This window comes from Lepisma saccharinum, chromosome 3 (genome assembly GCF_977018435.1).
Source record: "Lepisma saccharinum chromosome 3, izLepSacc3.1, whole genome shotgun sequence".
NCBI classification, from domain to species: domain Eukaryota; kingdom Metazoa; phylum Arthropoda; class Insecta; order Zygentoma; family Lepismatidae; genus Lepisma; species Lepisma saccharinum.
Genome location: NC_139231.1, coordinates 77,184,307 through 77,200,841, shown reverse-complemented (window position 1 = coordinate 77,200,841; position 16,535 = coordinate 77,184,307). Strand labels below are relative to the sequence as shown.

The following is a 16,535-nucleotide window of genomic DNA, read 5'->3' as shown; positions in this document are numbered from 1 at the left end:
GATGATTAGGAAACCTGGAGAATGAGTAAAAGAAACTGAAGAATTTTTGTTTAAACTCCACTTTATGCACAGATAGGCTCTGAACCACTATGTACATCCAGCGGGCATCAAACCTAGCACCCCTTGATTACAAGGTGATGTCATTACCACTATGCCATCTGGGAGGCCCCAAAAAACTGAAGAAAAGAGGTGGACGCAATGGAGATAAGGTCTTTAGGAGTTTAATAGAAAAAGCATTGTAAGAAAAAATACCGATGTGGCATCAAGAAGGCAGGTGAAGTGGTATTGACAAATGAGGAAGATGGAGAAGATAAAGAGGAGACTCATGGAAAAGATGGAAAGAACAAACTGTGAAAAGAAATGGAGGAAGAGTGTTGTGGTGAGACGAGTTTCAATTGATGTTTTAAGTCCACTTTATGCACAGATAGGCTAATCGGGACTGGACCTACAGTTTAGAGAGAGATCCGAACCACAGTGCAATATGCCTCCACCAGGTATTGAACCTGGGACTTCTAGATTACAAGCCAATGACGTTGCCACCATGCCGTCAGGGAGGCCCCTTGTGGTGAAGAAATTAGAACATTGTTGACCCAACTGGAGGCTGGAAACTGGAAAAATGAATTATATAAAATTTACTTTTAGCTGAAAATTTTGCAAAACTTCCAAATTTGTAAAAACTGTCGATGATTTAACCAACATCTTATGTGTTACTGTGGCTTATAATAATATATTGATTCAAACATAAGAAAGGGCTACAGGCTAAAATGTACTGATAACACTGAAAAATGTTAATTGTTGAAAAAAGTGTTTATATACAGAGTGTCCCACAAAGGGGTTTACACTATTTGAATGTTAATAACAGAGAAAGTATTACAGATAACCTGATGGAACTTGTTGTATCTGGATCTGTCATTATTAGTGCTTGTTGCCATTCATTTGTTTTTCTTTAATTTCAGTTCAGTTGCCAGTAGTGACAAGTAATTGACAAGATGGCTGGGAACCTTTCCGTTGAGCAACAGAAGTGGATTTTAAAGTGTTTTTGGAAATGTGAGAACATGAAAGAAGTGCAGAGACGATGGCGGGCAGAATTTGATACTGCCCCACCGTCACATGTAACAATTATGAAATTACGTGACAAGTTTGAAAGGGAAGGAACTCTGTGTGATCTGGGACGGTGTGGCAGGAAGAAATCAGTATCGGACGAAAGAGGGATGGAAACAGTGGTACAAACTTTCACAAGATACCCCAAGAGGTCCATACATCAAATTCTGCCCACCATCGTCTCTGCACTTTTTTCATGTTCTCACATTTCCAGAAACACTTTAAAATCCACTTCCGTTGCTCAACGGAAAGGTTCCCAGCCATCTTGTCAATTACTTGTCACTACTGGCAACTGAACTGAAATTAAAGAAAAATAAATGAATGGCAACAAGCACTAATCATGACAGATCCAGATACAACAAGTTCCATCAGGTTATCTGTAATACTTTCTCTGTTATTAACATTCAGATAGTGTAAACCCCTTTGTGGGACACACTGTATGTTCAGTGAAATGTTCCTAATGCATTTTTATCCATTCGAAATCACAAAACCACATGATTTTGACAAAATGTGAATTGTGGCTCTTTTCCGTGAATTTCAACACATTTGGTGCTTAATAAATATTACCATATTTACATATGTATGACATACGTGTTTCCAAAATTTTATCCCCCAAAAAACTATGATGCATGTTATACATGGAATAATTCCATCAGCTACATGAAAACATGCAAATGTATGTTTTCCACTAGTTTTCACTTTCTATCAAAACATTTTGCCAAGAAAAGTGTTTTTCTTCTTTTCTTAACCCAAAATGTTAGTTCAAAGATTGGAAAAACACAGTGCCATTCTGATCACAACTTTCCAGATTTTCAGGATCGCAAACAGCTGGGAAATTTCAAATGGTTGTGTATTAAATGTGTTGTTACTTCTCAAAAGTTTTGGCAATGTAAAAGTGTCAAAAAATTCTTGGAAATGTCCTTTCTCATCCCAGAACTGTGAAAATAACCATTTCAGAGAGACGTTATGTGTAGAATTTGAGAAGTTTTCAGTAGTTTTCAGTATCAGCAAGTGGTAAATATTTCCCATGCTGAATGCTGGGATGTTTATTCAGGGTGTCTACCAGTCAAGAATGTCAAGAAATCAACAGGTAGGTCAAGAAAGTCAAGAAAAAGTCCAGAAATTATGGTTGTGGTCAACAATTTTTGCTATTTTTTTTTTTTACAGTATAGTGAATTTACATTGTTATATACTAGGGCTGACCAGATACCACCATTTGACTATACCGATACCTTTATAATTCCAGTTTAAAGTAGCAAACGCTAGTAAGTCATAAAACAACACATCACATTCTATTAATGACATTAAATAACTCCCAAATTATTCTCGTGTAGCATTATATCACTTGAAAATGTCTTGAGACATTTTATGTAATGCAAAAAGAAAAAAAAAAGTTTTTCAAATGTTGCAAGCAGTTTTAGTGTTGCCGTTATACCGAAATATTGGTGGATTATTATAAGTGTATTTCTTGTAATTTTGATTAACCTGGAGAGGGAGGAAAACGACTCAACAATACATACAGATATATATAATGCTCATTTGGCTGGCTGTGTATATTTCCTGCTGTCCAATTATTCTCGGTCATTTGCAAAAAGTCAACAAGTCACTGTAGTGTCTGTATTGGCCAGCAGTAGCACGGATGGGTAGAGCATGAAGAAAATCCATAACCCTCCCTCACACAGCGACATTCATCCCTTTCACAACTCCGGAATGAGCCTGATGATAATGCTGGTTTTAAAAACGTCCACGTTCTTACCCTACAAGTTTGGAAGTAGAAATTGGCAATGGATGGTTTCTTTTGTTTCCACATAGTGTTGACTACCAGGCAGTTGCATGCCTTCAATGTCACATTTGGGTGCAGCACTTTCACTTTAGTCCTGCCTTTGATCTCGTCATCTGCTTCCCAGGAGGGTGAATCATTTCTCGGAAATGTATAAGTACATGGCATTCCTGTGTGGGACCCCACCTGTCATAAGGAAGGGTGAACGAGCCTTCGAAAAGGACAAATCTTGACAAATGAGTTGTTTCTCTTGGCTGCTCTAGCCACTCAAGGTCTTTGGTATTGGATGGTATCGGAGAAGAAAATTCAACTGATACCAATACATCGGTATCAGTTGAGTCCTATTATATACCTGTACTAGGATTTGATAAAATTGAATATTTGGAAATCAAAAATTGTACTGGGTTGTGGTTTGTTCACATTGTTTTTTAAGAATTACATTCTTGTATGTGTGAAATTTTGTAAAAATATTAAAGTAACATTGCCATTCCCCATCCAGGATGGAGTCCGAAGGAATAATTTTTACACACATAGCAAGTCTTATTAAAGTATAGCTTCAGTTTTCATCTTAACCCACCTTGTGGTAGAGGTTTTTCATTGAATAAAAATATATATATTTTCTTAATTTCCAACTATACCTACGTAGGTGCAATTAAATAAATGTTAAGGAAAAAAGTCACGAAAAAGGATAGAAAGGGCAAGAAGTCATGAATTTTGGATTTGTTATTTTGGTAGACACCCTGTTATTGTTAGCATTTCCTGTCCCCTAGGACCAGATTGCAGATCAATTACTATTCAGTGATCTCTCTGACTAGCATCAATGCACTCGAAACTACGAGGATCCAACACCATCCACATCTAAAAGAGAAAATAAACAAAAAAGGATGCATCATGTCAATATTTGCATTGATTTTTTACTTTTTCTCAACTGTACATAAATACAAGTTTTATTCTTTCTTCTTTTAAAACAATACCATTGGCATATGTTCACTCACAGCTGTAACACAATATTACTTGTTTCCTTTTCTTAAAGCAGCCATGTTCTCAGCCTAAAGAAGGAATGGAACTTCTCATTATTATTATTATTATTATTACTATGTTAATATGGAAGATACAATACACAGAACATGCTTGAGCCTCAAGAACAAGGAAGGAAGCATTCAGTAGAGACTTCCGACTGCTGCAGAACTGGATTGATTTTCTTAGAGCTTGTTTTAGGCCAAGAACACACACTGCCCGAGATACATGATACAGTATTTTGCACAATAAATTACAGAGGGAGGCAAACTACTATTGAAAAAAAAAAAATGGTTATAATATTGTGAAATATAGATGGCACAGGCTATTGGACGAGATATAATTACAAGTTCATCTACTGTTTGTATTTTTTTAGATCGGGGTAAACAGGCATAACATTCAACAAAAGTCTTCCATTCATATCATATTACAAAATCAGATATCACATTCTTTGAAAAATTTATCAATGACTAACTTTTTTCTGACTATAATATGCACACTTTTTTGCTACCTGACTTCCAACGCATGTCAAAGTCCATTGGTACAAAACAGTAGTTACAATACAACAATGGTTTAAAATACTACGTTACTTCCGACAGATGCAGAATTTGTCATCATCATACTCTGATGTGTTATGAGAACTGAATGAGTTAGAGAGAGGAAAATATGAACAATCTAACCACTTGGTGATATTCCTAAGTGTTACGATATTGATCACAAGTGAGTGTTCAGTGTAGTTGTAGAGTTGGTGTTTTAAGTCCACTTTATGCACAGTAAGGCTAATCGGGACTGGACCTAGTTTAAAGTGGGATCCGAACCACTATGTGCCTCCACCAAGTTTCGAACTCGGGACCCCTTGATTATAAGGCGACAACACTACCACTGTGCCATCAGGGAGGCCAAGTGTTCAGTGTAATTTTTTTGAAACACTATGGCATTACAACCTGATTTTCCGTAGTACCTCAAATATAGAAATTATGCAACGTTGCAGATTGTTTTAATTGGTTTGTTTTACTTTTCTTTTCTGCCACTTTTGGCTAATCGCGAAGATGAGGGTGAGGGATGATATCACGGAATTGATGAAGGGACAATCACAAAGAACATCCATACCCAGGCCAGCAATCGAACCTGAGACCCATGAATTGTTTCAACATTTGCTGCTTGGATTTCAAAATGCCAACAGGAACCTCTTCGTGCCGATCAGGTATTTGCACCAACGCAACGGCAGGCACCCTATGTCCCAAGCAATGTATTTTTAACGGTGACTTTAGGAACATACTGAAGCATAGATAATGTTGCAAAGATTCATGTTTGTATTGATGCATGAACTATAAAATGTGTTATTTGATTCCTGTCATTGATTTAGGGATGGCCAGATCCAGATACATGGGTCCAGAGTAATTCTGGAATCCAATAACGACCTGGATCCAGGTGTTTTCAGAACTGGATAGCCTGAATCCAAAAATGTTGGCCATCCTAGCAGATATATGATGTAACAGGAGAAAAGAGAATCACCAGACATTTTATAATTTCAAATTACATTCTCACAAAAGGTAGAACTGCTGAAAAGACCCTGGGCATGTACACAGAATTATCCTGTACATGCTTAGTTTTTCATTAAAAGTTTTTGTTACACTTGCAAACTGAAATGTAATCTAGATGCCTGATGAGGCGGCCACACGATTTGTGTCCTCCACGGCTATTACACTGCATAACTGCAATTAATATGAGATTTCTCCAAAACCAAAGATGACATTTCAGTTCTGCCTTTTTGTTTCTTGATATGCAGGGTCCAACGTACTCAAATTGCAAAACAAAACATTAAATCTTCTTAAAGATCTTTCCAAGAAAAAAAGGCAATGTTATTAAAGAAGTAACACATGCATGGGTTATTCCTTTCCAACCAGCATTTTTATCATGCTTTATTTTTACATATATTGCCAAAAATGTATTTGAGCCAGTTCCGTGGCGGAGTGTTTAGCACATCACACTACAATGCCAGGGGTTCCGGGTTCGAATCCTGGCTTGGGCATCCCCATCTTCGCAAATTAGCCAAAAGTGGCACAAAAAGCAAAGTAAAATAAAGCAAATCAAACCAAACCAAAAAATGTATTTGAATTTCTTCTTAAATGTTTTGTGTCAACTATGGCATTTGAAAATACATTGATCCGTAATGATTTCAGAGTGCCAGCAACATGTGTACTAGGAGGAAAGGTAAAAGGTAAAGAAAGGTAAAGTGTTCCCCTGTGCTTAGCACCACGCCATGAAGGCGTATAGGGGGTGTGGGGGTAACGCCCCACACTTTCTTGATCCGGTCGTGAGTGGGGGTGATGTGATCAGCATCACGCCCCTGACCACCTTTACCCCCCAGGGTTTCCCCCAGGTACCCATGTTATTCGATGCTGGGTGGACGCCGGGGCCGCTTCCATCGTTAGAAAAGTTCCCGGAGGAAAGGGCTTGTTTGATTTGTTGTTTTGAGTCCACTTTATGCACAGAAAGGCTACTCGGACCCACAGTTAAAAGTGTGGTCCAAACCACTGTGCAATGTGTCTCCACCCGGTATTGGACCCAGGACCCCTCAATTACAAGATGACGACGTTACCATTATGCCATCTGGGAGGCTTTCAGTAGGAAAGGGAATCTGCATAGCTAGGTGTCAATTGCAAGGAGTGCATCTAGCTAACAAAGCAATCCCGATTTTTCACTAATGTGACTGCTTCAAAAGCAAATATGCTGATATCTTAACCATGCATCCCTTTAGTAAAACAGAAGCGAGATAGGATGGGGGTTGCTGAGTTTGGTAAATTCTGATAAAAGAACCGGCTGCTTGTAAATGTCTGGAATGCATGGAAATGACAACAAAATTGCTTCGGCTGAAGCTTGGTGTTGAACTCCTGCAGGTCTCTACATGCTTTATTATTCACGATTAGTTGATGAAACTTTTGATTGTAGATAGATGTATGCACTGCAAGACCTTACTTTTTAAAAGTGCTTATTCCTCCTTTTTTATTTATTTATTATTTTTTTTTTTCAAAGTTGGGGACAGGAATTCTATGTCTATATCTTGTAATGTGGTCTTTTGTTGTGCTTCTCTGCAAATTTCAACACACAATTGCTCATAGGACTGGTGTTACAAAAGAATTCTTGTAACTGTGATCAGTAGAATTGATGCGCTGTTTTTCTTATAGATACATTACACAGTTTTATTGTTTAATCAGAAAAAAAAATTCTCACTTCTCAGTAACAAATAGCTCTCCTCCTATGATTTATTTTCTACATCATGGCACATTTGAAAAGCGTACACCTAAAAATGTCCCACTTGTAGAGGCTTACAGGCAGGAGAAGCTACTGTACACTAAAGGTTAAATAATGATTAACTCGACTGTGACTTGTGATCCCATATATCTATAAATATCTTATTATTGAGTGCAATTTTCAGCTATTTTTTGTTATAATTTATATGGATAGAAACTCCATGCCTTACTTTAAAAAAAATATATATCTAAATGTATACCTTCTTTTGCAATGTAATCACTTGCTAACATACATTCATTAAGGTCAATCAACTTTTCAAGTTCTTCACTGATCATTTTGAATTTTATATTGGATCAGTAGAATATCAGTAGGGACAATGAATTTTCGTGATGCGCGAAATTGCGAAATGTGAAAAAAAGATGCAATTTTGAACATTACCCCCAATGATGAAATATGCATGAGTTTTATTCGCGAAGTAATGCGAAATGTGTGCTTTTCCAGGAAATGAACACTTTTTCGCGAAATAACCGTGAAATATCATCAAATTAAGTAGAAAACACCCCAAAACTGGCAATCGAGGTTGTGCGCGCAAACTGTCGATTTGTAACGAAACGATTGCCTAAAGTTTCCTACCACTTGCAGCTGAAGAACGTTTTATCTTTGATCACATCAGGAAGATGCTGCAAATTGGGATTTCCCATGCACATAATCTCAGTTCGAAAACTTCGCTCCCTGTCAAGCTGCATTTCTTTCTTCCCCTGAATATGCAATTTAGAAATTAAGTGATTTTGTGTTGATGTTTTCTTTTTGGTTGGACAGCTAAGTACTTGTGTATGTATACAGTATATAAAACTGAAGTAGTTTATCAATTTATAGCTCTTTTGTATGTTGTTTCCTCTCATGATGAAAAAGTTTGTGCCATTTTTTTTTTCCACGGCTGGTATATACCGCTGATCTAACATTTTATTTACCGCTCTCCTCAGTTTTTATTTACCATAAATTTGTCTCGCCTAAATATCAGTTATCGATATAAAAAAAGTAAAGTGCTCCCCTGTGCTTCTTGCACCACGCCATTAATGCGTATAAGGGGTGTGAAGTTAGGGTCCCACACTTTCTTGATCACAGCCGAAGGTGGGGGTGATGTGATCAGCACCATGCCCCTGGCTGCCTTTACCCCCAGAGTTTCCTCCAGGTACCCACTTTATACGATGCTGGGTGGGTGCCGGAGCCACTTGAACAGGTGGAAAAAAATACCGGTTCTTCCCTGCTGGGGATCGAACCTGGGTCTCTCGCATGGTAGTCAGACGCCCTAACGACTGAGCTACCGGTTATTGATATAGGTAAAATTTATATTGGTACTTCAGTATCAGCCAAAATTTCATATCAGTCCATCCCTACTTCGAACATAAAACACATACATCTTGCTGTTATAAACAGACACTTGTTTTCCCTCAATTAACAAATAGGATACTAATCAATCTTACTACAAATATGCAAATGTAAAAGAAAACATTGCCAAATAAATACCATAAAATTTTGCTTTGTCATGATAATCTGTTGAAATAAATGATCAGCAGAATTCCTAAGCTATTGCAGCCAATAGCAAATTCAGGATGACGACAACAATAAAAAAAAAAAATGTTAGCAGGACTGCATGAATGTATTCCAGCAAGTACGGAATACATTTTGATTGTCAATCAACAAATTAAATGAAAAGTTGCAACAAAAAGCTCTGCATCTACTGTCCAGGGGAAGCTTATTCACATTTCTCTCTCTTTCTCTAGACTTAGTTTTCATCTATTACCATTAATTCTTGGTTTAGTTCATATGATGATGATTTAAAGTTGTAAACACACAGCATTCTACACAGATCTTTTACTTGCTTGTAACAATAATAAAAAAAGTAATGTTAACCCATTTACTATACATACGCACACACATATTAAATGGGATAACAAATACTGCCAACTTCAGTTTCGTAATTCTATTAAAGTTTAATACATCACAACAGATGCATATATACATATTTTCAATACTCTTTTCTACTGCACTTTTTTTTCTATTTTCTTAATAAAAAGTAACTGGAAGTCAAGAGCACTATCTATTGTATTCAAAGACATGATATAAAATATTTTTCGGTGAAGAAATAAATATTAAACACAAATGTATGTTTTTGTCCTTTTTCTTTTGGATTTAAAACACTGAAAAAAAATCCTATCTCACTATCAGCTTATTGTTATTGGTTCTTTTGTATAATTACTAAACTGAGCACTTTTAAAAATACTGCATGGTACTTATTGTTTGTGAAGTGGGAGGGAAAGAATCACAATGCAATTTCAAAAGCACAATAAAAAATGATTATGTAATAACTTACCAATCCTATCATCAGAGCTGATTGCTTCATATTCTGTCTGGTTCATGTCCTAAAAATTGAACATCACAGCTTTCTTTTTTTATATATGTATATATTTATTATATACACAATGAAATAGCTTAAGGAAGGGGTACGACTGAACAGTGCCCACAATCTTAACAGTACAGACCAGAATAACACATTTTCCGATTGAGTATTCCGTACGTAATCTCGAGGAGATTTCACACAAAGTGACACTTGTCGCGTATCACTTTAAAACTGACAAATCGAACACAGGCTTTTGTAGTGTGTCATGCTGTTAGTGCATGAAACATTCCAACTAGTTGGTTCGTTCCTAAGTGGCATGTGTCATATGTCACTTCAGTGTGAAATCTCCTGTGCAATGACAGTCCAGAGGGGATGCCACATCGTATCTACTTGCTACAACACAACTATAGCCATGCAACATGAACACAAATACTTTTTTCTTAATATGCCCAGCGGATACTTTCCATCTGAACGAATACTCATTGTCGTCTGAATGTCGTAGCTGCCCGTGGCATCGCTTCAAAGTCGCTGAATCATTGCCATTTGCATTTTTTATATTGTACAACACAGTGCAAAAATCGGCTTGCAAAGCCAGATGCATGGATGGGATTTGCTTGTTCCCTACAAATGTCTGTCCGCCCACTGTGAACGCACAGATGATGTGAATGAAGACGAGTCGCTTTTCGAATGAGGAACCGATACTCGCTTCCTGCCAGCACCGGAATTCCTCATCTGTGATGGCTAAAGGGCTGAATCCGGGATGTTGAATAGAGTGATGGGGAAGTTCTTGATATGTGTCTGCCACTGTGCAGAGAGCTGGAAAAACTTCACGCCTGTCCACTCTGTGCCATCAATGCATACTGAAATAAAGAAAGTATAAAATAAATATCAAATGTGGGTTTAGAGTTGACGATCACAAATTAAATTAATCATATCTGGGGAGCTTTTCCATTTGAAAGCAAACATGCCAACAGCAACACAGCAGGCTGCACAAGCCTGTAGTCAATTGTTTTGGTCTTCAAATGGCATGCGACATGTTACACTTTGGTGCAAACTTTCCTTTAGACAATCATTTGTGGTAAATGAAACTCAAAATTTTTGTGCAAAACTAGACTGAATATCAGGTTAAAATTTGACATGTACTCTCCCCTTACTTAATAGTGCTACAATTCGCTTCTTTTTCGTCCAAGGTGAATTTCAATTGATATTGGACAAAAATGCTGTATAAAGAACAGAATTGCCGCACTAGTAAGTGAGGCCAGTCTACAATGATATTTTGGTGTTAAAATGATGAATAACACCTGAAATATATTTTGGAACTAACTTGTCACACAAAAAGATTTTTTATCTGATATTCATAATTATCATGTATGTGAAATCAATGGATGTTCATGTTAATTTTCGAATCCCACTTTCTGCCTTGAAATTGATCAATGCTCTGATAATTTTGTAAACCTTACGAGGTAATTCAGCGTTTTGTTGACAAATACACACTAAATTGTGTGTATACAAGTATATTTTGCATTTTCTAATAATTTCACACATTTGATATTGTTGAGATCACATAAAATGAACACTGAACACCTCCTGTGTGCCAAATTATAACATAATTACAATGTGTAATTTTACATTTCATGTTTATGTAAACAATGAAATGTGGGCATACCTAATATATTTTTTTAGTTTGTTATAAGAACTAAAGAGTTTGTTATAAGAACTAAAGAACAAGTTCACAATGTGCAACAATTAGGGGTCCAGTGGGAAATGCCCAATTCTTGAAACTTCCCAAAAATTACGATACTCGAAAATATTGTGCAATTTCAGTTTTTTTAATTATTTTTTTTTCATAAATGGGGGATGGGTATTATATGCCCTCAAAGAGTGGTATTTTGTTGTGCTTCCATTCCTTGCAAATTTGGTCCATCCAGCATCCACAGGCACAACGCTAGAAGTGATTAGCTGATTTTTTTTCTGTATGCTCGCAACACTACTTCTCTTTTACAATGTTATCCCCCTCCCCAAGAAATATCAACCTATTTCTACTGCCTGGTAGTAATGTACCACTGCTACATGCTACATTTTATTGTTCAATCCAGTCTATTGTGGTGGGTGCATTGGCATGCTGAACGAGAGGGTCAATCTGCTAAAGATTAATAAATGGGTGGGTATCTTGGGGCAACCACTTTTAAGTTTTTATTTCCAGAAACAATCAGCTGCAACTTGTAAAATGTAGCTTTACCTTTGAGAGGAATGTTGTGAGTTTTAGCGGAACAGATGAGACGAGAAACTCCTTCCACTGACTGGCTCTTTGGCTCATTTTCTTTTTCCTTCTCCTTCTTCTTTCCTAATCTCATAACTAAAAGAGATAGAAAGAACATTTTTTTTTTTAGAAAAAGTACATATGAACCAAAAAAACACAATTGCAATAGAAACATTCAATCTGTACCATGGGCATACTGAAGTAATGAGCAACAATTTTTCAATACACACAAACAAAGCAAATCATCGCAAAATACACTTTACTGAATGCTTCGAAGTAGTGTGATGTCATTAGCTTATATATATGGTATATATTAATTATTATTAAATAGCTTATTTTATTTTATTGTTTCATATATATATATATATATATATATATATATATATTACATATATAATAAATATACACTTATTGAATATATGAATATCCACAGTGGCGAAGCCTCATACGAGGAAGGCCCAGAGAGACCTCTATTACGGAATAAGTTTACTTATAATTCCATTAAACAGCGCTTAATACATGAAAACTGAAATTTTAGGTCTTACGATAATTACCGCCCCTGCCTGTTACTCGATCTTCACATGCAGTGAAGCATGATGGTATTGAGGCATTCCTTTAATGATTAGTAACATAACTGAAAACATACTACTTTTAAAAGGGTGTGAAGTACACGTGCAAACGTAGAGAAAATCCATGTTTCTGAAGCTTTCTGATCGATATGTTGCAAAGAAAATTACCCGTGGCCGTGTTCTCATTTACCATTTCATCATTTTATAAATCTTACTATAATTTTCACAAAAACGTCACATACTAAAGAAGAATTACATGAATGAAAGAATTAAAAGGAAATAATTTAATGATAGATTTAGTTTATTTCACTTCACTTTTCTACAATTTTTGGCTGGTTGCGAAGGCAGTCGATGAGATTGGGGCAATATGGTATATTTTATTTGGTAAACGCTAGGGATGTGATGAAGCTGAAAATTTACCAATACCAATGTACTCACCGATAATTTTTGGAACCAATAACGATGCCGATACATAAGATTATTCAACAGAAATGGGGTGTTATTTTCAGCATAACAAAAATAATTTTGCTATGTACATTTCTATTGCATATCACATGTATATACATATATATTCTCAAGAGATGCGAATGTACATTTGCATCTGCAAAAAGTGGTTATGTGAACCTTTAAGATGAACACAGATTCTCAAGAGATTTGACATTAGTACACACACAGTTCTTTGAAATGCAAAACTAATTCCTATTCTTAATGTTGTAAATTTAATGCTGGCAGATGAAACTTTATACACACGGGTTTTGGAAGCACTTCTGGAAGTAACCTACATCTTCTCTTATCGCAAATCTGCCCAGCAACACTGAACACTCGTTCATTGAATACTGATGCAGCAGTTATCCCAAGTATTTTCTCGCCACTTGCTTCAGGTTTGGATACTAATTTTTGAATTTCCAATACAACAGCGGATCCTGGTCAAGAGGAATAGTTGGTTCAGCAATGTACTGTTTTATTTCTGATTTTGAGGTAGGTTTATCCTCTGAATGCGAGTTTGCAATAATATTATTACAAAAACTCTACAATGATGAAGAATCATAACCTAATTTTCAATAAATCTTACAAAACTAAAATATAAAACTTATTAGAAGGTAAAAACTCTAGTATTATCTGTACCGTTTTAAATATCGGATTTTTGCCGATGCTGATATGTCGATTTCTGCCGATTTTTATACATCTGTAATCGGCTTCGACACATCCCTAGTAAACGCTATATTTTTCATATTTCAACATCTAAAACATTTCTGATTCTAAAATGGCGTAACAAAATGGTTATTTCACCTTTTACTGATATTTTCAAAACCCAGACTGCTATTCAGAGATTAAGATTAAGAAATGAAACTATCAGTAATTTTAGAGTGTTTCTAGACTAAAGTTTTGCAACGAAGGCTTTCAAATATAGTGCATGGTTGGATAGGACCAATGTGTCAAATATGGGGCAATGGCCCCTCTTAGATGTTTCAGATTTGAGAGAAGAACCTAAGACTGAAGGCGATCCCCTGTCCCCAATTCCCCTTAACCCCGAGAAGTCTAAAATATCGATCATGCCTTAACCTTGCCACCTAAAACTAACTTCCCAACATAAAAATAAATCACCCGTGAACATAAGAATGAACAGTGTTACCTCTCTCTCTCTCTCTCTCAGGTCTAAAACTAAGCCATCAGCCCTAAACATAATGTTTAACCTTTTGGGTCCCAAGTGTCTCGGTCGAGTTACCCAAATGTAACCCTCGCGGTCCCAAGCATCTCGATCAAGACACTGTATCAAGGTCGTAGTTTTTACGTTATAACTTTTCTATTTTTGGCTAGAATTTCGATTTTTTTTATATTGTTCCTAACACATGTATTTAACAGAAATGTTTCTTGTACTTTTTTTTCTTCATAAAAGTGGAGGGGAAAAGGGAATTATCTTTTGAGTCTCTTTTCAAGGGAAAATTTTTGCCGAAAAAAGGAAGACCGGCTTTGTTGTTCTAAAGCAATGCTTTTCACTCCCACCTGGTAACTGCATTCGAAGGAAGCTTGTTTATCAGTATCCGATCTCAAAATGAAAGTTTTCCGTGCGGGCACATGTAGGGGGTGGGGGGAGGGGGAAGACTGGTTGTTGAATCTGCGTTGTGAGAATGGAATATCGAGGTGTGCTGAAGGAAACCTTTGTTTTTGAGCACAAGTGTTCCACAAGTTGCAACACAGGTTACCCTGCATTGTCTAAAAATAGAATTTCAAGCAGCTGCAAGAATCAGCGCTCATTTTTCACTGCATTCTAGCTTTTCGTCCGTGAAAGTTGTGTGTAGGTGTGTGTCGTTTTGTGCCCAAGTGCGAGGATATTTTTTTCAGTGAAGTGACAGACTTCCAAGGACTTTTTTGTCATCTACGTGTTTTTCTTGTGGTGTGAAAAGTGTGCTAGTGTCGTTTGTGCCTGCTGTGTCCCCAAAAGGCTTCTAAAGTAAGAATCACGAACCTTCCGACCCTCTGTAAACAACCGTATCACTTCGAGTAACGTATCACTCCGTGCCAGCTGTTCGTGAATGGTGCGGCCATCATATGCTGCTCACTCGCAACCTTTAATTTTACGTAACATGGAAAAACGTATTCTTCTTTTAACTGATAATTTACACATTGAAGTATAATAAAATTTCTACAAGTGATTAAATACGTGTTCTTGTTCAAGAATGAACATATTTTTCTACGCCAAAAGTCCCATTTATCTGACACTGGGTTAACAGATCCCCCTCCCCCCTCCTCTCTCAGTATGACAGCACCAAAGTTATACAAGAGAGAGAGAGATTCGTTTCAGTAAATTCAAGCCTTTATTGCCCAACATTGTTGACATGTAGAGTATTGTTTTCTCCTTTGTGCAGCAAATATACCGCAAGTTTTAGCAGAAGCTAAACAAAGATAAGCAGGGTGATGAAAATAGATTGTTTATCTTTCTCTCGGTTTCTCGTGCACAAGAAGGCAATAATAAGCGCATTATTTACGCACGTCTCATGCAAGTAATGTATTTTCTTACCTTGATTCAGCAGTTCCTTTTTGAACTTGAGGCATTTTCGGCGCTAGACATCATCCTGCCAGAGTACGGTCTGTCAAATTTGCTTCCCAAAAAGGAACTCAACGTGGCACAGGATGCGATTTAACGTCGACTGCTAAAATTGGGGAGATCGTCATCAATCATCACTATCAACATCTTCCCCACAGTGCACAGGACGGCTCCTTGATTGAAAGAATACGAAAGCACCTCACGCTGTATTGCGCTTATCTCAAAATCGGTGTACTTGTTTATACGAGCAACAACGTGTTTTTTCGCAGGACTGACAACTTGACCGGTCGTTTTCCTTTCTTTCACCGCACCGAAAACACAAAGACGCAGACACACAATTACACTTGGACACCAACTTCACTGCTTGCTCAGGATAGCACCGACACAACGTCACATAAACGTTAAGAACAACCTGCTTCTTGCCACTTTTCAAACGGCTGTATTTCCGAATGACTACTCTGAAAACACGGGAGACCTTCCTGCACGCATGGAAGTCGCCATGTTCGAAACTGGCGCTATTTTCTTGCTGTTCACGTGATCGATTGTAATTTATATAATAATCACGTATTATTATTATAAATAGAAACCTTTAATGAAAATATATTTTAAAATGTATAATCCAATGTAATTTACACGTTTCTCTTCCATTAGCGTACTTTCATAGAACGGACTACATGATGCGGAAGAAATCCGTTATTAGGCTGTTGCCAACCTCAATACTTCTCACTAAGTCAAGTACAGAAAACGGAAGTGGTATGTCGAATGTCGGCATATGATAATGCGATTTCACATTGTCAGTGACGATCCTCCGGGATGGGGGAGGGGGTGGGACGAAGGAGTCTATCTATAATTCAGAGGTGTTCACCATCCGGATGGTGACATCCTCACACTCCGGAATACTTTTGTGGGTGAAGGAAGGCAGGCCGTAGGGTGAGGGAGGTTGATTTAAAATGAACACCTCTCAACAAGAGAGAAGAAAAATGTGACAATATTTAAAAATTCACCCGCAAATATGCATTTTATTTTATATGTAGCGTACAATAAAATGTGACTGCCTCAAAATATTTCTGTATTCTACAGTCTTCTTTCCCCACTTTTATGCTTCT

General features: G+C 37.0%; 1 protein-coding gene across 7 annotated transcripts in view; it reads right to left on the bottom strand.

The window, feature by feature from the left end:
• Positions 1 to 9,632: 9,632 nt before the first annotated feature.
• The window catches only part of KrT95D (phosphofurin acidic cluster sorting protein KrT95D), a 325,608-nt gene continuing 318,705 nt past the window's right edge, over positions 9,633 to 16,535 (bottom strand). For all 7 annotated transcript variants that reach the window (XM_083118860.1, XM_083118863.1, XM_083118866.1 and 4 more), the window contains 2 exons: positions 11,794 to 11,910; positions 9,633 to 10,414 (listed from right to left, as the gene is read on the bottom strand). In XM_083118860.1, coding sequence (XP_082974986.1) covers positions 10,296 to 10,414; positions 11,794 to 11,910 — 236 coding nt within the window. In that variant the 3' untranslated portion in view covers positions 9,633 to 10,295. The remainder of the gene's footprint in view (positions 10,415 to 11,793; positions 11,911 to 16,535) is intronic.